The sequence below is a fragment of the Pollachius pollachius genome (assembly GCF_949987615.1).
Source record: "Pollachius pollachius genome assembly, chromosome: 19".
NCBI lineage: Eukaryota > Metazoa > Chordata > Actinopteri > Gadiformes > Gadidae > Pollachius > Pollachius pollachius.
The window spans coordinates 5,586,773-5,613,242 of NC_136952.1; the positions used below are offsets into that span (position 1 = coordinate 5,586,773).

At 46.1% G+C, this 26,470-nt stretch overlaps 3 protein-coding genes across 5 annotated transcripts in view; 2 read left to right on the forward strand and 1 right to left on the reverse strand.

Annotated features, from left to right (window-relative positions):
* The window catches only part of cluap1 (clusterin associated protein 1), a 7,084-nt gene extending 54 nt beyond the window's left edge, over positions 1-7,030 (reverse strand). The window contains exons 1-13 of one of the 2 annotated variants that reach the window (XM_079757293.1): positions 6,927-7,030; positions 6,226-6,280; positions 5,921-6,032; positions 5,447-5,531; positions 4,891-5,070; positions 3,568-3,663; positions 2,764-2,847; positions 2,456-2,589; positions 2,136-2,277; positions 1,896-1,968; positions 1,664-1,789; positions 1,357-1,409; positions 1-356 (exon numbers count right to left, since the gene is read on the reverse strand). The exon at positions 1-356 is cut by the window's left edge and continues 54 nt beyond it. In XM_079757293.1, coding sequence (XP_079613419.1) covers positions 186-356; positions 1,357-1,409; positions 1,664-1,789; positions 1,896-1,968; positions 2,136-2,277; positions 2,456-2,589; positions 2,764-2,847; positions 3,568-3,663; positions 4,891-5,070; positions 5,447-5,531; positions 5,921-6,032; positions 6,226-6,247 — 1,278 coding nt within the window. In that variant the 5' untranslated portion in view covers positions 6,248-6,280; positions 6,927-7,030 and the 3' untranslated portion in view covers positions 1-185. Of the gene's footprint in view, positions 357-596; positions 1,410-1,663; positions 1,790-1,895; positions 1,969-2,135; positions 2,278-2,455; positions 2,590-2,763; positions 2,848-3,567; positions 3,664-4,890; positions 5,071-5,446; positions 5,532-5,920; positions 6,033-6,225; positions 6,281-6,926 lie in introns of those variants that run through there. The other variant, XM_079757292.1, reaches the window with a different exon arrangement.
* A 2,487-nt stretch (positions 7,031-9,517) lies between these two features.
* On the forward strand, positions 9,518-15,538 carry LOC307090222 (glucagon receptor-like; the record flags this gene model as incomplete). Its single annotated transcript, XM_079756796.1, has 13 exons — positions 9,518-9,589; positions 9,850-9,952; positions 10,089-10,196; positions 11,260-11,378; positions 11,660-11,766; positions 12,158-12,314; positions 13,385-13,544; positions 13,753-13,813; positions 14,178-14,247; positions 14,336-14,427; positions 14,828-14,966; positions 15,084-15,125; positions 15,415-15,538. 13 exons carry the CDS (start codon positions 9,518-9,520, stop codon positions 15,484-15,486), a joined length of 1,302 nt encoding a protein of 433 aa, XP_079612922.1. The 3' UTR covers positions 15,487-15,538.
* A 4,976-nt stretch (positions 15,539-20,514) lies between these two features.
* Positions 20,515-26,075, forward strand: LOC307090695 (LIM and SH3 domain protein 1-like). Of its 2 annotated transcripts, none has more exons than XM_079757444.1 (7): positions 20,515-20,653; positions 21,280-21,374; positions 22,479-22,563; positions 23,851-23,958; positions 24,945-25,014; positions 25,118-25,200; positions 25,530-26,075. In XM_079757444.1, the coding sequence occupies exons 1-7, from the start codon at positions 20,585-20,587 to the stop codon at positions 25,704-25,706; spliced, it is 687 nt and encodes a 228-aa protein (XP_079613570.1). In that variant the 5' UTR covers positions 20,515-20,584; the 3' UTR covers positions 25,707-26,075. The 2 variants fall into 2 exon arrangements, with proteins under 2 accessions (XP_079613570.1, XP_079613571.1); XM_079757445.1 differs by having other exon boundaries at positions 20,541-20,653; positions 21,291-21,374.
* Positions 26,076-26,470: the final 395 nt, after the last annotated feature.

Genomic DNA, 26,470 nt, shown 5'->3' on the forward strand with positions numbered 1-26,470 from the left:
AACAGTGGACATGAACACATTAGGAGAAGTATGAAACTAAGAAGCTGAACGCATTAAGAGAATTATGTAACATTTTGAAGCATTATGTAAAGATCAGTCTCTTGACCCTGACCGGAGCCCTGATCACTGTCTAGTTGTGCATGCTGTAAACATGTATACAGTTTGAACTATACACAATAATGCGTTCAGAAGTCGTTGTCGCTCTCCAGCAGCTGGGGGCTCCCTCCTCCCCCCCTGGAGGGCCTGGAGGGGGCGGGCCCCTCTAGACTGACATCATCGTCCAGCTCCCCGTTGGCCTCCTCCTCGTCGTCCTCCTCCTCCTCGTCTTCCTCCTCCACGTCAAAGTCCTCCTCCGTCTGTAGGGGGAGCAGAGAGCGTGCGCTTAGAGCCGGGTACCGCGCACAGCAGGGGGGTCTGGGGGAACCTAGCCGGTGGAAGACCACCTTCAACCCGTGACCTTTGACCTTTGTCCCTAGGTTGACGTATGTCACTCTGCTCTGCTGTCCTATTGCACGGCCTCATGGGATATGCCAGGGAACCATCCAGCCTGTTCTTGTTGACATGCTGTCTAGAAGGGGTCCTATGTTTGAACTTCCTGTCCAGGAAGCATTCTTATTTCTTACTGTCGGAATCTGAAGGGTGGAGGTGTGGAACCTAAGGGGGGAGGAGGATGTGTGGATTGTAAGGGTGGAGGACTAGGGATTACAGGAGTGGATCCCCATGGGGGAGGGTCTAAGTGGCTACAGGTGTAGATCTTAAGGGTGGAGTAGGCCATGTGGATCCTAAGGGTGGAGGACAAGGGACTACAGGATGGTGGTCCCTTGGGTGGAGGGTGGAGGAGGTTGTGTTGATCCTAAAGGAGGAGGACAAGGAGCTACAGGTGGAGGACAAGGGACTACAGGATGGTAGTCCCTTGGGTGGAGGAGGTTGTGTTGATCCTAAAGGAGGAGGACAAGGAGCTACAGGTGTAGATCCTAAGGGTGACGGAGTCCTGGCCCTGACTGAACAAACCTCTCCTCCTCTTCTTCGCGGGCGGCTGCGACCCAACGAACTCGTAGCCGGAGCGTTGCCCCGCTTTGAGCACGAGATGGAGAGAGCAGAACGGTGTTAAATAAAAGACAAGTGGGGCGGAGAGGAAAGGGAGGACGACAGAGAAAGTGGTACAGGAAATGAACAAAGGGGGAGGGGGAGATGGGAAGAGAGACGGAATTGAGGGAGATGGATAAGAAGGAGGTGGGAAAGAGAGGGAGAGATTGAGAAAGCGTCGGGGAACAATGTAGAGAGGATAAGTTTAGCAGGAGGTGTCAGACCATGATAGTATAACTGTAGCGCTTCATCAGAGGGCGGTGACCTCACCTCCTCACTGTCGCCACCCTGCATGGTCCCCACGAAATGAGCGCCGCCCCTTCCTGTCAGGGAAATCAGACATTAGTGCTCTTCCTCACAAACTCTGTGCTTACTGACGAAGACGACTGAATGAGACTGCTAATGATGACTAGGGGTGAGGAAGACCGTTGCGACCCGACTTCCCGTCGTCTTCGTGATTAGCGATACTAATAAGCTTCTGTTCAGAGGTAGGATTACTGTTCCCAGTTTACATCGCTGGGGGACCCCCCCAGCTGGTCCGAGTTCGGGGTGTTTGGTTTGTGTTGGGTGTGTTAACCTTCTTCTGCGGGACTCCTCTCGGCTCGTGGTTTGGCGGGCCGCAGTTTGGGGGGTCTGCAGTCGTCGATTTCGCTGTCGGACCCCTCGTCGTCCAGGATCTCCATGTCCGAGTCGCCGTCCTTCACTGTCCCACAGGAAATGACATCATGGTCACACGCTGCCCTGCTGAATGACAGCCTGCTGAGGTGTGTGCGTGTGTGTTTGTGTGTGTTTTGCGTCGTGTGTCTTACAGCCACTCCTGATCAACTTCCTCTCCTCCTCTCGTAGTTTCAGCTGAATGGTCCTCAGGGTGTTCTCAGCTTCCTGTTAACCGCAGACACACTTAGTTATACACATCTAACAAACCCAGACACACACACACACACACACAAAGGGCTGGTCTTGGGGTTAAGATCATGCTTGGATCCGGTTAATTAAGGATAGTTCGGGTCATGGTCACTGAGTTAGGGTTAGAAGGTCAGGGTTGGTACCTCCAGGCGGTCCTGTTCCAGGCGGTGGTAGTCATCCAGCTGGGCCTCCAGGAAGCTGAGGTTCCTGAACTTCTCCACGTACGTCTCATAGAGCTTCTGGAGATCGACCTCCATCCTGTCGTACTCATCCATGAAGGACGGCCTGGAGGGAGAGAGACAGGAGGGGAGAGAGACAGGAGGGGAGAGAGACAGGAGGGAGAAATTAGAAAAATTAAGAGAGTTGGGGGGAGATGGTGAGAGAGACTAACTTACTGTGTGTGTATGTGTATGTGCAGTGTACTGTAGTGTACTGTAGTGTGTTGTGCGTGTATGTGTCTAACCTAACACTCTGCAAGGTCTGCAGTCTCTTCCGGTTCCTCTCCAGGTCCTGCCTCTTCTTCTCGATCTTCCCCTCCAGACTGACCTCATCTGAGGCCACGTTCCCCAGCATCTCCTTGCTGTTCTCCACACTGCCCTGGTGTGTACAAACACACACACACACACACACACACACACACACACACACACACACACAAACGTTGGGTTATCCTCAACAGAACTCTCCTGCTAGGACCCCTGCTGAAGCCTAGTCCCTCCTGCTAAAACCCTCTCATAGAACCTCCTTCTAGAACCTCCTTCTAGGACCCACCAGGACCTCCTTGATAGCCGCTCTCAGGGCCTTCTCCGTCTCGTTGATCTCCAGGGGTCTTGCGATGGCTGCAGCTCGCCGTTCCTGCAGGAGCAGAGGAGAGGCTTGACCAAAGGCATGTTGTCCCTGACTCATAACCAGCTTCGCTCAACCCTTAACCCCAGCTCATAACCAAACTCAGAGCCCCAGCTCATAACCAAACTCAGAGCCCCTGCTCATAACCCTGAAAATAACCCCACAACCCTATATATTTCATGCACATCAATTACCATCATTCAGTAGATATTGTACAGAATATACAGTGATTATTTATAGTGTAGGAGATATATATATATATATATATATATATATATATATACGGTGTGTACATAAAGTGTAGCAGATATTGTAAAGTACATACAATGTGTCTATAGTGGGGCAGATCCTGTACAGTATATATGGTGTGACGTATACTGCGAGGTAGATGTAGTGTTTTCAACTCGTTATGGGACATCGTGTTCTTCGTCTGCAGTCTGTAATCATCTCTAACCATGTGGGCGTGTCTATAAAGACAGACCTTTAGTTGAACACTCCAGACAGGAGCCTTGAGCCCTTGAGATGCAGCTGCTGGCACACACAACCTCACGACCAAAACGACCAAAACACTCCCTGAACTTGTGTGTAACTTGTATATACACCAAGGCTACCCAAGCTCAGGGAGTGTTTCGGAACATCTCGAGTTCTGGTGGAGGTTGAAGAGAAAAGGAACAGGTGTCCAACACCGGCCCCTTGCTTCCGAACCATAGTGTGAGGTGTGTGTCTCACCCGTAGCTCCGCCTCCTGACCCAGTAGGTCGTAGAGCGACGCCCCTTTAGCTGTAATCTCAGACGCCAATTGTCGTGCCTCCTTTAGTTCAGACACCTACACACAAAAACACACACACACACACACACACACATACACACACAAACACACACAGACTCGCATTGATGAATGCTGCCTTCAGCTTCGGACACATTTGTTAGACAAACGATTGACACAAGGTGTGCTCGTGAATATGCATGAATCAGGGGACGTTTGAAATGTTTGGATGTCTGAATGTGTGTGTGCATACCTGCGTGTGTGTACATATTTAAACGTGTGTATATGTTGTGCATGTAAAATAGAGACGGAGTGTGTGTCTGAGTGTGTGCGTGTGTGTGTGTGTATGTGTGAGAGAGAGAGATGGGGGATTATATGATGCACCTAAAACACCTCTAAACAGTGGCTGTATGGAGGCGTGGGCCAGAGGGTTATGTCTGGTCCCGGTAGATCGGCGCGGGCTCAAGGCCAAGGGAACAACATTTATTACAAATCACTTCTTATGACAAATGTACTTAATGTAACAAATGCACTTATTGTAAGTCACTTTGGATAAAAGCGTCTGCTAAATGGCCTAAATGTAAATGTAAATTTATAGCCACCGTGCTGTCGCTGGTGATGTTACCGAATCAACATGTCCTCGCCGTAAACAAGGAGAAATTGCACACCTCTAAAATAGTGCCTCATTTAACTATCTAATGTACAATGGGTCATTACCTTCCCCTTAAATCCCATTGATTTGATTCAGGGATTGAAGGTCAAGGTATTTAAGGTTCTTTGTATTTGTAGCTGTAAACATGTGGTTTCCATGGCAACACAGCATCTCATACCCCTCGAGTATCCCAGAGACATGTGCCGCCTGTCAAGTAGGCAGGATATACACTTGAGAGGCAGAGCCTATTGAATGGGATGAAAGACCGGCACTCAGTCTGTTGTATCTGTCTCACATAATGTGCCGCAGATACTCGAGTGAAACAAACATTAAGAAAATGTGATTTACATAAATATGTATCATTTCTAGGACAACCATTGGCATCGCACCAGAGCTAAGAAAACAGCCAAGTAAACACACTGTCAGTCACAGCCTGTCAGTCACAGGCTGTGACTGACAGTGCTGACAGCCAATGAGAATCTTGTCTTCAGTTTCCTGAAGACACTGCACCGCGAACTTGCTCAGAGCATCAGACGTTCAGGACAAGTCGCATGGTGACGTGGGTGTGAACCAACACGAGGCTGAGGCCACGTCGGGGGCGTCTGGAGGGCGGACGCTAGGTGGGGAGTCCTCACCCTGGAGCCCAGGTCAAACTTGAACCTGCTGCTCTCCTCCTGGCCCGTCTCCTGGCTGCTGAGCTCCTTCGTCTTCATGGCGTTGTAGAGCACAGAGCTGATCTTCAGCAGCTCCTTGACCGCGTAGCCCTCCGCCTGGTACAGACGCTTGGTGTTCAGCCGGATGTGGGCCTTGGTAGCCTGATGGCAACGCAACACTTAGCCTGTTAGCAACACCACATAGCCTGTTGAGAACGCAGCACTTAGCCTGTTAGCAACACCACATAGCCTGTTGTGAACGCAGCACTTAGCCTGTTAGCAACACCACATAGCCTGTTGTGAACGCAACACTTAGCCTGTTAGCATGACCGTACAACAGTTGGCCCATTAGCAGTAGGCAATACTGTAGCATCAATGTAAAAGCAAATGCCACACGGGCTGCATTGTAGCTTATGGTACTCACTATCCTTTGTCAACATAGTAAAGGCTAAACTCTTGCCATCCTAATGTTTAGGATAATGTTTAGGATGGCAAGAGAATGCCAGAGAGTAGGGCTAAAGGGAAGAGATGACATCACCATGAACTGGGCCACAGCCTTGATGAAGAAGACCCGGTCCGACTCTGTTTCCACGTCACTGGGCAGGTCCATCTGGGGCTCGTAGCTACAGAGAGAGAGAGGGTTAGTCTAGTTTGGGACCGGGTCCAGGTCTGGTATGAGAACCGGTCCAGTTCTTCTCAAATATCAGTCCAGGTCCGGTATGAGCCCTAGTCCAGGTCCGGTATGAGCCCCAGTAGAGGTCTGGTATGAGACCCAGTCCATGTCTTCCCTTATACCCGGTCCAGGTCTGGTATGAGACCCAGTCCATGTCTTCCCTTAGACCCGGTCCAGGTCTGGTATGAGACCCAGTCCATGTCTTCCCTTAGACCCGGACTAGGTCTTCATAACTGCTACAAGCTGTGTATTGACTATGTATGGAGTGTATAATCATATAATCTAGTGTATTTACTGTAATATAATACTAACATATAGTTCTCCAGATAGACGACTCACCTCTTCACAAGCCAGATGAGGATCTCCGCTACCAGACCGAAGTTGGGGGTCCGGAAGTTCTCCATGGAGACCAGCCGGGGGTATCCTAGCGCCCGCATCATCTCAGTGAAGTCTTGAGAGACGGGAGGGGACGGACTCCATCAGTGGACCTTATTCACCTAGCAGCCATCTTGGTTCTAAATGCTAGTTGGGTTGGAGAACGCTCCCAACATCCAGTTAGCTTTTAAAACCAAAATGGAACCAAGAATAGTACCAAGTACCGTTTACAGCACCAAAGCAAAATGACTAGATTCAAAATGACTTACTTCTTAAGTCTCTGAAGGACATGATGGCTCCCTGCTGTGCAAAGTCTCCTCCAACCTTAAAGAGTCAAGTCAACTTCATTAGTACATCCCTTATATCAGGGCCCACACTATACAACACCCCTAAACCCTATGGCCTAAAGGTAAAGGATAAAGCCATAGGGATAAACCTTGAGAAGGAAAACAAAAGAGGAATCCATCCTACCAGGGATAGTTAGGAGGTAAATATGTGTAATGACATGTCTATAACAACACACTGACCGTTAGGTGGCAGTAGATTAGTAGGCAAAAGGAAGAGGGAGAGGATCTGTCTTTCAAGTAGTAATAATAACATTACCATAGGTGGCAAATATAACGACACAAACAATGATGGCATAAACAGTTGTTAGAAAATAGATTAGTAACAAAAATAAAAGTCTAATGTGAGCTATTTCATTTATAGGCCATTCGTTTGCGGTGTTATTCCAGCTTTAACTACCTTAATGTTTCACAACTCTGGGATGTCGAGCAATGAATTAGCTTGTTTACTGAGAATGGACAATTGTCCTCAGAGTGAAACTTGAGAAATACACAAATAAACAACCCAGCTTCATCCCAGGTGCTAACGCTAGCCAGTTAGCATCGCCCTCAAACCGCTTTATATTTAAAATAATCATCCGTTTTACACTGCAAACTAACGAGATAGTCACGAAACATCCACTCACTTGTCAGACTATGGAGCGAAAGGGTGTGTGGATTTACATGTGGGTAATCTAGTGTTGTGTGGATTAGTTATGGTTGTTTTATCCGTCACTATGGAAGCCAGCCGTACGGAAGCCTTAAGGGACAATCCTGAGGAGAATATGAACCGCGATGCCAGTCAATTAAAAAACATGTGCATTTTAAATTTGTTCATCTGCAAATATACACAGTTTGGAGCTTTAATCAGTCTATTAAACCGTCATAAATATGTGCCGGTCATGTTTAGGTATAGAAAGTACGATATACAACAAGATATAGGCTCAGTTTATTAATTCCAGAAATAAGACGCGGGTGTCACAGCATAAAGAAGAGGACAGGTAGAAACACAATAAATAACACAAAAAGTAATACGACAAGAAAATAAATCCTTATATGGCAATCAGAGTACGTTTCTCTTACTGTGTTCTTTCTGGGTTAATTTCGTGTTTGTAGTGTTGGTGCTTTGTAACAATAGTTACAGTGCTGTTCTGTTTACAGCGCTGCCCGTCCGGTTCTATTGTAGCGCGCGAGCTGAGCAGAGCGGAGCTGCCTGCGTCGCCCCTGCAGGATCTGGCACTTTCACAGTAAGGGATATCTGTTATTTTTGGAAAATGTATTTATTTAAAGAGCGTGTTTAGAGTAGTTGACGGTGTTTTGGTTTTTCGTAGGCACCACTTATGTTGAGTTTATCCTGGGAATATAACGGGCCGTGTGATGTCGCGCGCCGGAGCGCAACTTAATTTGGAGCGCAACTTAATTAGGACAAAGACACAATAGCAAAGACATTATTTTAATAAGGAATTGCATGATATCATGGAAGCGGATCTGGGTTTGGAAGTGTCCCTTTATTTTGCAAGTCCAAGGTTAGATTGTGAAAACGGAAAGTTGGTTCCGAGGTGATTATTTCATTTTTTACACCAAGATCAGAAAGATAACCGATTTTCGATAAAATTGTTTTTTTCAATCGTTTTAAATCAACGCGTGAAAGTAAGTATCAACGAGTATTAATACGTTATAAACAGTTTCCTGGACTCCAGTTGGATTTTGACTCTCTAGTCTAAAGTCTACTCACTACACGGTTTTTGACGGCTCTTGCGGCCCGCCGCCCTTTCCGTTCACGAGGCCTATGCACTCCACACACTTTCTATTATACTCTATTATATCATCAACAATGTAATAGAAAATGAATACCATAGAGTATATAATGACACCCTTAGCCTAATAATATAAAAAAGCGGTGAAAGAATTTAGTGGGGAGGAAAGGTTGGTTGAAAGAACCGAGCTGCCGCATTCTGCCGCTCCCCTGCCGCTCCCTTGCCGCTCCCCTGCCGCTCCCCTGCCGCTCCGTCTGTTGGCGCCGACGGCAGCACAGCCTGCACGCTGGGGTACGTCATGAGACGTGGCTATGAAAACGAGGGTGTGAATGACAGATCATCTGCTGTATTATATTAGTATATAGCTTATATTAAGGCCTGTAGGCTTATATAGCCATACATGTGGGTCTTCATATAGGCTCTGTGCGGGCTATATCATTTTAGTTTGACTAATCAGGCTGAAGGATGATGATGATGAAGTTTACAATTGGTATGGTTATTATTAACAGATGAAGGCCTGCAGGTTCTGAATTTCAATATTTCATCTTGATGTATTAAAAAAGCAGGAGTGATCCAAGAGCCCGGATCATACCAGGTTTGAGTCCTAAATGTAAATTCATTAAAGTTCATCTTTCCTGGAAAATATCCAGCGGAAGAAGGATAATGTATGAACGCCAGGTCTCGAAACAAACCCCAGAGAGTCAAAACCTTCTTTATGCACCATGAGTTGTTATTCCAGTTTTATATTAAAAAATACAGCATTTCTCTACAGCCCCGTTCCTCCGCTCCTCGTATAGGACAGGGGTCGGGCTGGGGGGGTATTTGGGGGGGGTTTGCGTGGCTGGGTGAAATACCATGGCCAATCCGTACAGAATGACATTTTCACGCCTCGGACTCCCCCCCACCCCCTCCCTGAAACGTCTCAAAGTGACGTCTGGAAAGAGCGAGGTTCTGCGGCACTCCGTTGCCATGACATTAAGCTCCTTGACCGTGCGTCAGATAACATGTCACGGAACGCAGTCGCCTCAGCTGTTTTCGCTCAGCTGCTACAACATCAAGAACCAACCCCCTACGACCCCTAACCCTGACCCCGGGATGGCAGAGGATGGTGTAATTGCTGTCAGGTCCCCGGTTCGAAACCCAAATGTCTGTTGGTATCCTAGAGCAAGATGCCTGTTCCTTCATGACATGTAATAATAATAGTAATAAGAACATTTTATATAGCGCCTTTCTAACACTCAAGGTCGCTTTACAGATTCATGTGAGCACACATGGAGCAACACAGCACAACAAGAAGTAAAACAACACACAAAACAAATGTATGTATGCAGTCAATTCACTGTGTCGCTTTAGAGAAAGGTCTCTGCTCTCGAATGGAGACAATACTTTATTAGGTATCTCCTCACAATAGATGTTCTCTAGTGTTTTAGTAGAGATGTCCCCTTGTATCTCACCATCTCTTCTCAGCAGAACAGAGCATGATGTGTCAAGTGTTCCCATGGAGACGTGGCTCAGGAAAACTGATCCTCCTGCTCCTCCTCAGACTGTCGGAGGTGAGCACACCTTCACAACACCCTTCCAGATAGGCTTCTATATTGACCTAGTTTAACGACACCATGGTACACATGAGCCTGTCAACAGGTATTTTTTATTGAAATGAGTAACAATGAGAGATCTTTTAATGTGGAATACGTTAACATGCAGATAATGAGGGGTCTTTTATTGTGGAATACGGTAACATGCAGATAATGAGAGGTCTTTTATTGTGGAATACGTTAACGTGCAGATAATGAGGGGTCTTTTATTGTGACAGCTGGAGGGGATCAGTGGGAAGGTGCTGGAGGAGACGTACCTGAAGTGGATGCAGTATAAAGACAACTGCATGAAGACCATCTCCCAGGAGCCCCCAGGAGAAGGTGTGTGTGTGTGTTGAGGTATATCTCGGTGTGTGTGTGTGTGTGTGTGTGTGTGTGTGTGTGTGTGTGTGTGTGTGTGTGTGTGTGTGTGTGTGCGTGTGTGTTGATGTATCTGTGTGTGTGTTTGTGTGTCCAGGGTTGTTGTGTAACCGAACGTTTGACCGCTACGCCTGCTGGCCTGACACCCCGGCCGGCTCCGCCTCCAACGTGTCATGCCCCTATTACCTGCCCTGGTTCCACAAAGGTCAGCCTGAACCCCGCTCTCCTATTGGTCAGCTCCAACAGCATGCATCCACCACACTCAGACCAAAACCAAGGCGAAAGGTTCTGGGTTCGAAGTCTGATCCTTAAAGGTTCCATATTATACCACCAGGTGTGAGTGTGATTAGCTGTTACAGATTTTCAAAAACGGCTTTTAATGTCTAATCACAGTCACACCTGGTGGCATAATATGGGACCTTTAATGTGTACAGACTATCTGTAACCTCGCAGACAAGACTAAACTATTTGTGTGTACGTGTGTGTGTGTGTGTGTGTGTGTCTTTATGTCTGTGTGGGTTAGGGTGACCAGATCCCAATTCACCAGAAGTGGGACAAAGACTACGTTTGTGCGGGACAATGTGTGTGTGTGTGTGTGTGTGTGTGTGTGTGTGGGGGGGGGGGGGGGGGGGGGGGGGGGGGGGGAGAGAGAGGAGGCGACCTGGGACCTTCAGTGGGGGTTTCAGTCCGCAATAACAGATAATCCCCCGTTCCCCCCTTGTCCGTTCTATTTAGAAACATATTTGATAAACGTGTTTTATTTCGCTTATTTAGTTATATTTCATAATTAATTAAGGCCGCCACCAGAGAGCGCCTTCAACGCATTTGCCGCCCTAGGCGATTGACTAGGATCGCCCTTGCATTGCTTCTTGCTGGTGGGCGTGCCCTTAACCTGCGTCCGAGACCAAGTTTCATTGACATGATCAAACAAACTGCCCCTCCCCCTGATGACAGCCCTGCTGTCTCCGCACGCAGCTATTTGATAAATGCTAGATGATAAATCACGCATTTCCAAAAAAAAAAAAAATCGAGTCTGACTGTCAATAACAATGCGGGACAACGTCTCAATTTGCGGGACGCGTTCAAAGTCATGGAAATGCGGGACTGTCCCGCACAAAGCGGGACATCTGGTCACCCTAGTGTGGGTGTGTGTATGCCCATGAACTCTCTGCCCATTTTGTGTGTGTTTACATAATGTGTGTGTGTGACTGTGTGTCGGTTGTCTCATTGTGCGCGCTTGTGCATGTGTGATGACGTGTGCCCATCAGTGTCCCAGGGCGTGGTCAGGAGGGTGTGCCGGTCTGACGGCCGCTGGCTGCAGGAGGGGGGACACGTCTGGCGAGACATTTCCCAGTGCGAAGAGGAACAAGAGGTTACGTCACAGGAGGTGCGTTGCTACGGGCGACGGGAATGTCGGAGGGAGACGAGCGGGAGAATGTCGGGGGGAGACGAGAGGGAGACTGTTGTTTGACACCCGACAATTTGTTTTGAATAGTCGGTGTTGCCGTAGCTCTGATATTGACCTTATCTCATCTCTTTTATCAAAGGGACTGACAAGTGAGGCGGGGAACTGCCGAAACATGCAATCTAAATGAATGTGTGAGTGTGTGTGTGGTGTGTGTGTGTGTGTGTGTGTGTGTGTGTGTGTGTGTGTGTGTGTGTCCCCAGCTGTGGTACAAGGAGCTGATGGTGAGCTTCAGGATGCTCTACACGGTGGGCTATTCCCTCTCCCTCTCCACCCTCACCATGGCCCTCCTCATCCTGCTCAGCTTCAGGTCAGTTGCTGCTCCTCTTCCTCATCATCAACATCATCATCATCATCATCATCATCCTCCTCCTTTGAATCATCATCATTCTCCTGCATCTCCTCATCCTTATAGTCCTCGTCCTCCTGCTCAGTCAGTTCCTGCTCCTCCTCTTCATCCTCCTCCTCTTCCTCATCATCATCATCATCATCATCATCATCATCCTCAACCTCCTCCTGCTCCTCATAATCATCTTTATCATCGTCCACCTCCTCATCCTACTCATCCATCATCATCCACCACCTCCTCCTCCTCCTCCTCATCATCATCATCATCATCATCATCATGCTGCTCCTCCTCCTCCTGTATAAACTCTGGAAGATGGCTGGCCCCAGATCTGTTTGGCGTTCCGTGTCAACAGGAAGTTGAACTGCACCAGAAACTACATCCACGCCAACCTCTTCCTGTCCTTCATCCTGCGGGCGGTGTCCGTCATCGTCAAGGATACGTTGCTGGAGCGCCACTGGGGCCGCCAGATCATGCAGCAGGCTGACCTGCATCACATGCTCAGCCACCAGGTCAGCCAATCACACGTTCCGCCACCAGGTCAGCCAATCACATGCTCCGCGATCGGGTAAGCCAATCGCACGCTCCGCCATCGGGTAAGCCAATCACACGCTCCGCGACCAGGTCAGTCAAGTACACACAGGCATCGGGTCAGCCAATGACACGCTCCGCCACCAGGTCAGCCAATCACAAGCTCAGCTATCGGGTAAGCCAATCACACGCTCCGACACACAGTCAGTTAAGTACACACACAGGCATCACTTTCGGTACAGTTAGGATTTTTATAGAAACAAGTGCTAATGATTGCTAGGTTACAATCCCCCGCTTAGCCACGAGATCCGGCAATATCAATTAGGAGCCAATGTTTTTTTTATTAGCCTTGTCAATTGCAGAAATGTACAATTAGTTCAGGCACGATGCAGGGTGAAGAGCTTTATTCCTTTGTTTAGATCCATTTGTTAATTTCTTCCTTTTTTCCACTGAGCAATTGTTGCTTATCCCATTGAAATCCTGGGCAATCTTTTATACTTTAATAGGCTTTTTTTTCTTTGTGTATGTTCTGGGGGTGCTGGTCATGCTTTCATGCCAATCAGGACACGATAAGTAGGCGGTTCAGGCACACTTAAGCCCAAAATAGACCACTGGTGAACGCCCCGTGTCAAAACAGACACCCTATTATTTTCAATGTAAAACCCCCACACCGGCGTGGCTAGTCGCTGGCCAGCGCTTGTTGGCGCACCGCCCCTGGACCCTTCACGCCGCTGTCCTATTGCACATCATCGCCGCCCAGGAAAAAGCACTTTCTCTCCGAAAGTATGCATACCTGGGTCTTCCTGTCGACACTGCTGCGCGACGCTTCCTATTGGTGCTAGGGGCGGCACTTGACATGCGTCATTTGATGGTATGTTTTACGCTTAAGTCCATAAAGGCTGGCTCTGCGAGACTTTATAGACCGTCACCAACATCCTCAACACGATTTCAACTGACAGAATCAATACAGATTAAATCGGGAATTTGAGCAGAACATGAGATGTGATTTGATGCGTTGATATTTCATAAAACACATTTTACTTCCTGCTAGGTTGCTATTGGCTGCCGGATTGCCCAGGTGGTGATGCAGTACTGTGTCCTGGCCAATCACTTCTGGTTCTTTGGCGAAGCGGTGTACCTGCACTCAGTGCTCATTGGCTCGGTGTTCATCAACCACAACAAATACCTGCCATACATCTGCCTGGGCTGGGGTAAGGCTCCGGTGGCTCAGCTAGCCGTCTATGTTGACAGTGGAGTCCTCACCGTTATATTTACACACGTCTTAAATGTGTTTGTTGTTAAGGTTATTGATTGAGTAGGAGTTTGTATACGTGCCGTCAAGCGAGGAGTTAGGATATGTGTAGTTTGGGAAGTGTCATGATCTGAGGAGTTCAGATTTGTACTTCTGTGTTTTCTCAGGCACGCCTCTTCTGTTTGTCCTTCCCTGGGTTCTGGTGAAGCTTCTGAAGGAAAATAAAGAGTAAGAGGTGGAGCCATATGTTTTATGTGTTTTGTGGGGTCTATGTTGTTTGTGGGTTCCATCGGTTTTACATGTTTGTCGGGTTTGTGCAGTATATGGTATTCAGGTCTTTTGTGGTTGTGTTTTATGGGGTTGATGACTTTTATGTGTTTTGTGGGATCCATGTTTTTGTGGGGTTCATGCAGTTTTTGGGATCCATGTGTTTAGTCGGGTCCATGTAGTTTGTGGGGTCCATGTAGTTTGTGGAGTCTATGTGTTTTGTGGGATCACTATGTTTTGCGTTGTTTGCGGGGTCCTTGTGGTTTATGGGGTCCTGGTTGTCTATGCCAGGGTCGCTGAGACCAGCCTGTGTGTGTGTACGCAGGTGTTGGGCGCTGAACCAGAACATGAACTACTGGTGGATCATCAGGCTGCCCATCCTGCTGGCTTCAGTGGTGAGTCCCTACAAGAGCGCTGTTCAATTCACTCAATAACCACCTATGAATGTATTATGTTTGATGGGTAGATTTCACTTTCCACCAGATCAATTTGTTGATTTTCATGAAGATCCTGAAAGTGATTCTGTCTAAACTAAGAGCCAGCAACCAGAACGGATACCCAGACTACAAACTTAGGTAATACCATCACCATCACTTACTTAACCAAACAGTGTTTGCGATTATTGGTAACAGGGAATATAGATCGGCTTTTAACTCGTAGAGCGAGGGGTGAAATTAATGAAGATAGAGAAGTTAAACAAATTGATGTGAATGAGAGAGAGAGAGAAAGAAAGAGAGAGAGAGGTTTAATATGAATGAAGTGGCGGAAATAGAGGGATGAGATGAATAAATGTACTTGTTGTCTTTGCACAATCCTGTAAGCATTGCCACTTCAATTCCACCGTTCATGTGTATCTGTATGTGTATGTGTATGTGTATGCGTATGTGTATGTGTATGTGTAAGTGTATGTGTATGTGTATGTGGCGAATAATCTTCTTGACTCTTGAGAATGAGAGATGGTCTTTCTCTCAACAGACTGGCGAAGGCCACGTTGACCCTCATCCCTCTGTTCGGGATCCATGAGGTTATCTTTGTCTTCGCCACGGACGAACAGACAACAGGGCTCCTGCGCCACGTCAAAGTCTTCTTCACCCTCTTCCTCAACTCTTTCCAGGTTCAGAGCGTTCTCTTCCTCCAGGGACACACAGATTACCTTTTTATATTCTTCCAAGGTTTCTTTCTACTTGCATTCTTGCTATGCCTGTGGACTGAATCCTTTCTCTTTTCTCAGGGTTTCCTGGTCTCTGTGCTTTACTGTTACACCAATAAAGAGGTGAATTTTAAATTTTCACACTTCACCGCAGTTCAAGTACATTTTTTTAAAGGTTAGGTGTGTGTGTGTGTGTGTGTGTGTGTGTGTGTGTGCGTGTGCGTGTGTGTGTGTGACTATGTGTGCATGTGTGTGTGTGTATGCATGTGTTTATGGGTGTGTGTGTGTGTGTTTGTGCATGTGTTTATGGGCGTTCTTGTGTGTGTGTGTGTTTGTGTGTGTCTGCGTGTGTGTGTGTGTGTGTGTGTGTGTCTCTGTGTCTGTGTGTGTCTGGGTCTGTGTGTGTGTGTAGGTGAGGTCAGAGCTGCAGAGGAAGCTGTGCAGCTGGAGGGGCGAGTTGGCGACGGTGTGTTGTGGGCAGTGACTAACCGTCTCTGACTCCCGGGTCCACACCTTCTCCATCGCCTCGGTCCCGGACTGCAACCGCTCCTCATCCTCCTCCTGCTCCTCCTCCACCTCCTCCTCCCCCTCCACCCCTGGCCGGGCCATCTGCGTCGGGAGGTGCTTACCTTCAGACTCCCCCACGAGGGTGATGGGCCAGATTGGCCGACCTCCAGACCCTATCCTGCTACAAAGCAAAACTCAAAGCCTGAGGGAGGGCCTAAGGCAGGGTATGGATCAGGGCCTGGGTCAGGCTCCTGGACAGAGCCTGGGTCAGGGCCTGGGTCGGGGCTTGGGGCAGGACCTGGGTCTGAGGCAGGGTCTGGGTCAGGGCCTGGGTCGGGGCTTGGGGCAGGACCTGGGTCTGAGGCAGAGCCTGGGGCAGGACCTGGGTCTGAGGCAGGGTCTGGGTCAGGGCCTGGGCAGCAAGGGGCAGGAGAGTCCAGAGTGCACCATGCAGGTGTCTTTCCTCATCCACCTGCCGGACCCTGTAGAGATACCTCCTCACGAGGTCCCGCTTCATGCAGACTGAACCTTCTCCGCCCCATTCTCCCATTCAGACTGGTGGCGGTAGCTCAGGAGGTAGAGCGGGTTGACCTGAAACCAGAGGGTTGCTGTTAAATTTAATCCCTGGCTCCTTCTACCTGAGTGACTAGGCGTCGCTGTGTGTGGTTGACAGCGCTGTTGTTGTGTGAATGTTTGTATGAACGGTTGTTAGTCCCTACAGACAAAAGAGTCTGCTAAATATATATAAATAACCTGTACATATACTTTTATACTGGTATTTTGAGTAGAGAATAGAAGGTGTAAACTTGGTTGTTTGAAAAAAAAATCGTCCACCTGTGGAACTGGATGCCTAGTCTTTGTTTTGGCATTGTGCTCTATTCTTCAAATGCAGGAACACCCTTCTGTAATGTAACAACTTGTCCAAGACCCAAACACAGTCTGGACACACACTCACACAACTAACACATGAGATTGTGGCAGCTTTGGGAAATATTTGAGAGGTGCAAACCTCTCAAATACATGTTCAGATGTTACTTTTTTTGTGTGTCTCATTCTCCAAAGTTAATAAAGTTCTGTACAAAACAATGGATTCCTGTTCTCCTGGGTGATCGTCGTAACTGTTGAGACGCATAAGAACTAAGCCCAATTTTTATTACTATTGATGTTTTTGCCTGTATGTTATGACTCATTATACTATGAGTACACTGGGTTGCCAGATATGTAATACATTTCATACAAACACAACGTGCTGCAGCCATGGAAGCAAACTAACAAACTGGATGTTGAACCAGATTCTACCCGACCTAAAAAGCCTCAGCCCCTTTTGAACAAAGCCCCATGGCCAGAGTGGTGCTAAAACCCAGCTAAGTCTTGCAGTTGCATTTGAAAGACGGAGACAGCTTAGAGCCAGTAATTAATTTATTGCAAACGTATACATTGGCTGATCAATTTACAGCTTAAGACTAGCTTGTCACTAATAGCATAATTGCGCTCGGCTCAAAATATCATGCTGTTCCCCGCTGGTCTTGGGTGTGTTGCTGTCACAGACGGGGCCAGCCGGGGGCCCCTTAGCTAAGGTGGCTTCCATCGCACCTCAGGGTATGGAGGCAGAGGACCACGAGGGAGAGGAGGAGTGAGCGCACACATTGGCACGAATGAACACACACACTCACACATGCATGCATATTTATACATATACATGCACACCGATAAACTCACATACACACACACACACACACACAAACACACACACACTTATGCACACACAAGCTTATGTTTTGGTCATTCTCCCTCACGCACACACAATATGCATGTGTATTAAATATGTATTTCTCTGTAATTTCTAGATGCATGTTTTTCAGCCGTCTTGTTGGGGCATGAAGAAATATCAAAAGGATTTTCATTGGAAACCAGTAGCTAGTGAAACAGGTCATCCAATCAGCAGGAACAGGTCGTAGTGTAGGAACCGTGATTGGACATGTAGGGGACTTCACTGGAGTCTTCTGAACGGCTATAGGAGACACAGGTCTTTTGATGGGTCGGAAGATAGAGAATCTGGAAATCTCTGCTCAGTGGTATCATTAATGCATTAATAATAACTATTCAATTAGAGTTTTTTGTGGGATTAAAATTCAGTGTCAAAGTGAAAACATAATACATCAGTAGGTGTAATTAGGCTCTTTTGTAACAGTGCACAAGGGATAATCGAGTACCTTGTTCTTTATTTATTTTTGCCCCGGGGTGATGCTCCAACAAAGAGATTAGGCCCTATTCAAAAAGGCTTCACGTTCTCACGTGAGATATCTTCAGCGTCAACAGAGATTGAGCAGTTGGATTGGATTTCACGTGGTGAAAGCAACGACTGGCCCCCTGTCACTCTCAATTGAACCTATTCATCTTGCGAAGCGGTGGGTACCTGTGTGTGGGTTGCCGTGGCTACCACCACATGATGGAGACTTGCAGTGAGCTTCTACCGGCACCCCTGAGGGTGGAGGTAGAAGTACACTTTAGTCGCTGCTTTGGTTTCCTTCCTCTGCCTTGGGCCACTGATGAGTGTGTGCTACCTCCTACAGCTTACAATCACCTAGCCGTCTGATTTCGGACCCCGCAGCGAGAATCAGCTTCACTTTCGGTTGGTCAGGTCGTATTTAAGCTTTCAGACTTTGGTCAGGTCATGTTTAAGCTTTCAGACTCTGCTGCACTCTCCGGTCTTTAAGTTGTTTTATGTTATTCATGATCTTTTATACCCTGCCAGGGTTCAAAGATGTAGACATTGATAGTCATTGGAAAGTGGCTGCCTCACTGAGAAGGTCTTTCAATTATTGTCTTGCTGGTTAGAGAAACTACTGTCAAATTGGCCGTCCTTATAGCTATGACTATATATAGCTCTACTTTTAACACGTTGCTACACAAAAGGAGCAACGTTTTGTGAAACTAATCATTTCTGATGGAGGAAGCCCTGTGAAGGTCAGGAAAATCGAGGTTTGAAGTACGCCTTTGAGTCGGAAGCAGTACTTAGTTGCATGTTACACGTCATGTCGACCCTTTAGTGTTCTCCTTCGGTTCTCTTTCAGGGATAAACGGTCCTCTTCAACATTACAATAAAAGTGCCCCCCCTCCCCAGCTCGGAGAACGTACGTGCCACCTTGAAACACCACCTTCCCTTTGTGAGGATTTCACACCGCTCTGGAGAAGCTTCTACAACACGCCGCGGGGCTTTGGGAGGGGATTTACGTACAGGCAGAATCTCTCACCCTCTTATTTTGTCACATGTGGGATTGAAATATGAATACTTGCTTTCCATAATGAATTACTTCTGGTCTATAGTTATGTAAATACTCTCCTTCTGCTCCCTATGGGTAGCCTATAATACTCTAGGCCTATTTCTTCTCATATCAGTATTATTACTACCCTGCCCTCTAACAGTATTAATACTCTACTTCTACTTTCTACTAGTATTGATATTAATATTCTTTTACACATATTCCTCTACACAACTCCTGAAAATCCAACTTTATCTACTCTGAAGTCCACCCAGCTCATTTATAATAATAATATGTTGTTTTTATTATTATTATTATTATTGTTATTATTATTATTATTATTATTATTATTATTATTATTATTATTATTATTATTATTATTATTATTACTATTATTATTATCCTAAATTATAATAATGACAATTATAGTGCTAATGCTATCAAATGTCATGGTAAAAGGAGCCCGTGCCTTTAGTTATGGAGATTCGTTGTACCACGGCCACAAGATCTTGACGCCATCTCAGTAAAATTATTACCCTTTTCTCATTCAAGGTTCTCAACTACATGACGATTCCGAATGACAGCTTTATAATAACATTTAATTGCCAAAGTGCTCTCTAATAATAGCTGGTATTCTGTCAGTTCTAGGGTTGCTGCTGATCTTGAGCAGTACCGGCGTTATGAAAGCAAGTGAAGATTGCTATAATCAATAATCCTTTTACGTCTGCTCTATCTCCTTAATTAGATGCTCTCTCAGCCCAAACAAGCAGCCATCAGAGAGGAGATTGTTCATGGCCAGTGTTCAACTTTGTTTTATTCTAGCTGTTTAATATTTATAAATAACCTTTAGTTCACTCAATTTGTATTACTATTACTATTATTAATATAATTATTATCATCATATCGATAATATTATCATTTAAAAAAAACAATGATATCTAGATCACTAGCCTAATATCCATTCATAATATCCTGCCGAAAACAACTTGACTGCCGAAGCCGAAAACAGCGGCCGTGTTCCGTCTGTGTCCGGTAGTGTCATTTTTCGATGAGTGCGTTGAATATTTTACCGCATCTTATGTCTTTGTAACATAATCACATCTCCAATGGGCTATTTCACATAAAATGATCGGATAGATCGAAAAAATGAGGGGGCACCCGGATTTGAACCGGGGACCTCTTGATCTGCAGTCAAATGCTCTACCACTGAGCTATACCCCCGCTGCTCTACTGTAGTGAAATAAATAGATTGTATTTGTTAGAAGAAACGAATTTGTATATATTGTTTGACCCGTCGTATATTCCACGATAATAGCGACGCAACGACGCTTCGAAATTCAACAAAATGTATTTTTAAGGTCTAGGTGGGTTGCCAGATAACTGGTGAGTGAGGACAAGATATATTGTTATGTGTAGAAAGCCTGTTGGTCCGCCCACAGTTAGTTTTATATAGAACTGACAGTATCTGTCCAAATCCAAAATCAAAATACTGCAGTTCTAGGTCTAACTGTTCTAGACCTACATCTGCTACAGAACAGGCTCCGGGCCTCTCTGTCTCTCTCTCTCTGTCCCGGGTTCCTATGCTTGTTGTATCTCCACTGGTCTACTCCATGTAAGGACATTCCCGAGACCCTGAGCTCACCCATCCTTCATTCACATCATTCCTGCTTCCAAACTCAAACCCCAACAAGACTCCTCCTCGTCTCAACCCAGTCTCCTCTCAAAGTCCCGTACAACGCAGCGCTAGAACCTACCGTTGAAACGTATCGCTACAGCTTCGGGTCCAGGGGATTGTTGTGAATACCTTCCGCTATGAATCCACCGTGTGGGAGATGCAGCAAAGCCGTGTACCCCACGGAGAAGGTTAGCTGCCTCGACAAGGTAGGCTGAGGATGCCAATGTCACTAAGTTTTCTGAATGCATTCATACATGAATTGACGTAGCCTACTATGTTGGAAAGTTTAAAAAAAAACGTTGTGGACTTGTGTGGGCCTTCAAAAAAGTTGTACATTTGTATATAAGGTTTTTAGATTTTAAAGTAAATTAATATATCCAGGGAAATATAACTTTTCTGTAAAGTTAGTATGGCTATATTTTATTTAGCCTACTGTAAATCGGAACGTAAACAATGGCCCCAGAAGTTGCTATTGGGGCCATACCACCCCCATAACTAAGGGGGTGGGAGATCTACGTGATAACAATCATGTGTATGTATCATTATTGAAAAGTTAAATTGATTGAAAAATTATGTAAAAACGAATATTATCAAAGCAATAAGAATCAACTAGAAATATATGTGTAATAAAATCATACGGAACTAGAAATGTGAAAAGCAATGTGATATAGCAATGTGATAGAACAGCTACATATCCAATATGACTATGTGATACAGAAAGACGGATGTGATCTATCAAGACCGATGTTATTTATCACGACTGATGTGATAGAACTACAGTTATGATGTGATCTTTATTGATATGATGCTACAATAACCTAACTCTCTCTAGTTCTGGCACAGAAGCTGCTTCAGCTGTGAGGTCTGTAAGATGGCGCTCAGTATGACCACCTACAAGGGCTTTGGCAAGAAACCCTACTGCTCCATGTAAGTTCTGGATCAGCCAATCACACCCACTAGAACCACTAAAGCCAATCAAAACCACTAGAACCACTACAGCCAATCACAACCACTAGAACCACTACAGCCAATCACAACCACTAGAACCACTACAGCCAATCACACCCACTAGAACCACTAAAGCCAATCACAACCACAAGAACCACTACAGCCAATCACAACCACTAGAACCACTACAGCCAATCACAACCAGTAGAACCACTACAGCCAATGAGAACCACTAGAACCACTACAGCCAATAGACCTCTGAAGAATAAGTCCCGCCTCCAAGGCTCCGGTTCCATAGATCAAATGTCTATGGGTAATCACATGGTGTTTTTGAATGATCCTGCATAACAAACTCTGTAGGTGGCGAAGAAGTAAAAGCTGCTCACGCTTTGAGCTACACACTCTTTCCATCTAGATTCCACTTGGGTTTTGGATTGTCGGTGCCATTAATGCTTCTACATTATAGTTAACTACTTCAACGTGTGAACTGTGTAGTTCAAAACGTGACCAGCTTTTACTTCTTCGCCACCTACAGGACTTATTCTTCAGAGGTCTGTGACAACCACTAGAACCAGTACAGCCAATCACAACCACTAGAACCACTACAGCCAGTCACAACCACTAGAACCACCACTACAGCCAATCACAACCACTAGAACCACTAAAGCCATTGAGAACCACTAGAACCACCACTAGAGCCAATCACAACCACAAGAACCACTACAGCCAGTCACAGCCACTAGAACCACTACAGCCAATCACAACCACTAGAACCACTACGGCCAATCACAGCCACTAGAACCACTATGGCCAATCATAGCCACTAGAACCACTACAGCCTATCAATACAGACTAGAACCATAACAGCTTATCAGAACCAGCAAACCACCTACACGCACAGACACACACACACACAAACACGCACACGCACATGCACATGCATACACACACAAGAGTGTAAAGGTTACCTTGAAAGAATCAACGTCTTGCTCCTCCCCCTCCCTCTGCCCTGTTTTTAATGAAGTACACTGCTTCCATCTGATTGGCCGGTTTTTGGTTAATAAGCCCCTCCCCCTGTTTTAGGCATTACCCCAAATCCTCCTTCACCATGGTAACCGACACCCCAGAGAACCTCCGCCTCAAACAGCAGACTATGCTCAACAGCCAGGTAGCACACACACAAACAATTACACACGCACACACACACACACATATGTGCATATTCACACACGTATGCATATTCTCACACACACATTCACGCACACACAAATACACACACACAAATACATCGTTTGGTTGGGTTAGGGTTGAGATGGTTATAATATAATAATTATTATAATATCATAATATAAAGTCTGATAGCAGAGTTGCTCAAATCAAACAGAAGTTCAAATTTGTCGTACTTTTGACCAATCATCTGGGATCTGTTATTTGCAGCATAAACCACAAACTTAAAGAATAAACATCCGTTATCTAAAGAATGTGGCTCATCATTGCACCAGAGTTCAGGACGAGTCGTGCTGGGAGGCTGATGAAAGGCAGAGGCTTGGGTTAGGGTTGGTTACTGTAGGTTAGGGTCGGTGGGTAACTGTAGGATAGGTTGGGTTAGGTATGGTGGGGTGGGTTAGGGTGGGTTAGGGTGAGTTAGGGTGGGTTGGGGTGGGTTAGGGTTGGTTAGGGTGAGTTAGGGTTGGTTAGGGTGAGATAGGGTTGGTTAGGGTGAGTTAGGCTGGGTTACTGTAGGATAGGGTGGGTTAGGGTGAGTTAGGGTTGGTTAGGGTGAGGATGGGTTAGGGTGAGTTAGGCTGGGTTACTGTAGGATAGGGTTGGTTAGGGTTGGTTAGGATGAGTTAGGCTGGGTTACTGTAGGACAGGGTGGGTTAGGGTGAGTTAGGGTTGGTTAGGGTGAGTTAGGGTGAATGAGGGTGGGGTGAGTTAGGACAGGTTAGGGTGAGTTAGGGTGAATGAGGGTGGGTTAGGGTGAGTTAGGACAGGTTAGGGTGAGTTAGGGTGAGTTGGGCTGGGTTACTGTAGGACAGGGTGGGTTAGGGTGAGTTAGGGTGGGTTAGAGTAAGATACGGTTGCTTAGGTAGGGTTAGGGTTAGTTATAGGTAAGTGGGCTAGGAAGGTTGAGGTTGGGGAAAGCTAGGGTGTGTCTGCTCTCCTCTCTGATCATTAGGTCCTTCCCCTCCTCCTTCTTCTCTGTTCTGTTTACAACCATAAAAGTCCTGCCCACCCTCTCACCACATGACGTGTCTGTGTGTGTGTCTGTGTGTGTGTGTGTGTGTGTATGTGTTGGTGTGTGTGTGTGTTTCTGTGTGTATGTGTGTGTTTTTGTTTGTGTGTGTGTGTGTGTTTGTGTTTGTGTGTGTGTGTGTTTTTGTATGTGTTTGTGTTTTTGTTTGTGTGTGTGTGTGTGTGTGTTTGTGTATGTGTATGTGTTTGTGTGTGTCAGGCCCTGTACAAAGAAGACTTTGAGCGGAGCAGGGGGAGGGGCTTCAGCGTTGTCACGGATACGCCTGAGATGCAGAGGGTGAAGAAAACTCAGGACCTGATCAGCAACGTGAGTCCTCTTAACTTAACATAACTAACCCTGTTCTCTTACTTAACTCGCTAAGCTAGTTTAATATCATACATTTTATAAATGAACTTGACCTTCATTTAAATTAATCTGCTGGGGCGGGGGTGGGGTGGAGGGGAGAGAGGGTGAGTGATGGAGGAGTGAGAGAGGGAGGGGTGAGTGGGTGAGAGAGGGACGATTTAGAGATTGAGTGGTTAGAGGGTGAGAAATGGAGGGGTGAGAGTTTGAGGGCTGAGATTTGGAGGGGTGAGACATGAAGGGATGAAAGGGTGAGATGGAGGGGTAAGAGGGTAAGCGCTTAAGATCTGGAGTCTCTCAGACCCAACGCTTCGACCTCAGAGGAATGGCTGCCCTATATGGTAACAGTATCCCAGCTGGAGTCACACAAACACACACATACACACACACACACACCCACACTGATCCCTCCTGGGACCAGCTATAAACAGAAGACTGGAAGCAAACCATTTATTCTTCTTTCATTCGTTCTGTTCTGAGCTTTGTTCTTTCTAATCTTTCTTTACTTTTCTCTTTCTTATATCTTTCATTATTTTCTGTTTCTGTCCTCGCTCTCCGCTGTTCTTTCAGTTCTGTGGATTTCTTTCTGAACGGATTTTAATGAATAGTTTAGATTCTCCCTCTGGTCGAACCAGAATAGAACACAGTGGGATCCCTCTCTCATGTCTCTCTCTCTCTCTCACTCTCTCTTGCTCTCTTGATTGCCCTCCCTCCCTCTCTCTCTCTCTCCCCCCCCCCCCCCCCCCCCATTTCCCTCTCTCTCTCTTCATCTTCCTTCCTCCCCTTCCCAAAATAATGCATGATTTCAAGAATACTATTGATTGATATTATTTCAGGGGTATCTTGCTGAGATGTATATTGCTTCAGTTTGTGTGTGTGTGTGTGTGTGTGTGTGTGTGTGTGTGTGTGTGTGTGTGTGTGTGTGTGTGTGTGTGTGTTCGTGCACGCAGATCAAGTACCATGAGGAGTTTGAGAAGAGTAAGGTTAGAAGTGATGCACCGCCACCCGAAAACAGGCAAGGTCTGACGTCACTTTTTTGTTGTTTCTTTCAGAGAAAACTTTGGTATTTTTCTGTATTTTTAGTTTCGTTGCGGGATTCTTTCCCTTCTGTGTAATTCCGTAGAATGCGAGGAGCAGCAACAGCAGATGTTCCGTCCCAATCCCGGGCCCGCAGCTCCTGTGGCCACAGCGCCCTCTGGTGTACCGGTAGGGACAGTATACCTTGTGATCCACAGTACAATTCCAACTGCTTCATTGGCATGGAAAAAAAGTATTTACATTACCAGAGCACAATGTGCATACACACACACACACACACACACATATATATATATATATATATATTTATATATATATTTATTTATATATATATTTATTTATATACATATTCATCGTCTTTTTCTTAAATTGTGTATATGAGGAGGTTCCGAGCACTGCGCAGCTTTCCTCCAGCAGTGTATCTATGTGTTGTCTATATAACTTCTATGTAACAGTTATATACCCATGGGTATCTATCGTTGTGTATCTCTATACAGAGGCCGCGGTTCCAGGCGCTGTACAGCTATGCTCCAGCCGATGCTGACGAGGTGAGCCTCCAGGTGGGGGATGTCATCCTGGAGCCCCAGTCCATCGACCAGGGCTGGATGTTTGGGCTGAACCAGCGCACGGGCCAGCGTGGCATGTTGCCCGCTAACTACGTCAAGCTCATCTGATGCGCCTCATGCCGCTGCCCGTTAGCCCACAGCAACTACCTTTAAATTCATAGCCTTAGCTGTTAGCCTACAGCGATTATCTTTAAATTCATGGCCTTTGCCGTTGGTCTACAGCAACTACCTTTACTGTAATCCCATTCGCCGTATACCTTACAGCAACTACCTTTACTTTCATGCCGTTAACTGTTGGCCTACAGCAACTGCAATTACTGTAATTCAGTTGGCTTTTGAAGAACTGAGGAGAGCAATGATTTTGGTGTAATGTGTTGTGCAATTTTTTCACCAGAGTAAAAATGCTCTTTGAGAATATCTGTTTGAGTGGACCTTTGTATGAGACCATTTCAATTTTAGACTGTTGCATGATTTCAGTTCTTTGCAATGGCAGAGAAACACGGGGAGGGAGGGAACAGAGAGGGTGGGGTTATTCTTTTTGGAAAAGGTTTATAAATAAAAAGTATATCTCTCTTTACAACTCTCAAATCACAGCACCAACCACAGTCATACATTAACTGCTTTCTTGGTCATGTAGTTAGCCAATAGTCTGCATCAACTGCTTTTACTGAACTGCCTTTAATGTGATATATTTATCTTACATTACCGGCCTTCATCCTCATGCTGTCCGCCGTTAGTTGGGATCAATTGCATCCATATTGTTAGCCACTAGCCTACATTAAAAACTCATATTGTAAGCATAATTGGATCTGCAGTGAATTTTTTTTGACAAATCAGAAGTCTGAATTTAAAGTGGTAATCTCGAAGATCTC

Excerpts from the sequence above, each read along its gene's own strand:
- LOC307090695 (XM_079757444.1), top strand. The coding sequence starts at position 20,585 with ATGAATCCACCGTGTGGGAGATGCAGCAAAGCCGTGTACCCCACGGAG. Across the intron at positions 21,375-22,478 it reads AAGAAACCCTACTGCTCCAT|GCATTACCCCAAATCCTCCT; the intron begins GTAAGTTCTGGA and ends CCCCTGTTTTAG. Across the intron at positions 25,015-25,117 it reads GCCACCCGAAAACAGGCAAG|AATGCGAGGAGCAGCAACAG; the intron begins GTCTGACGTCAC and ends GTAATTCCGTAG.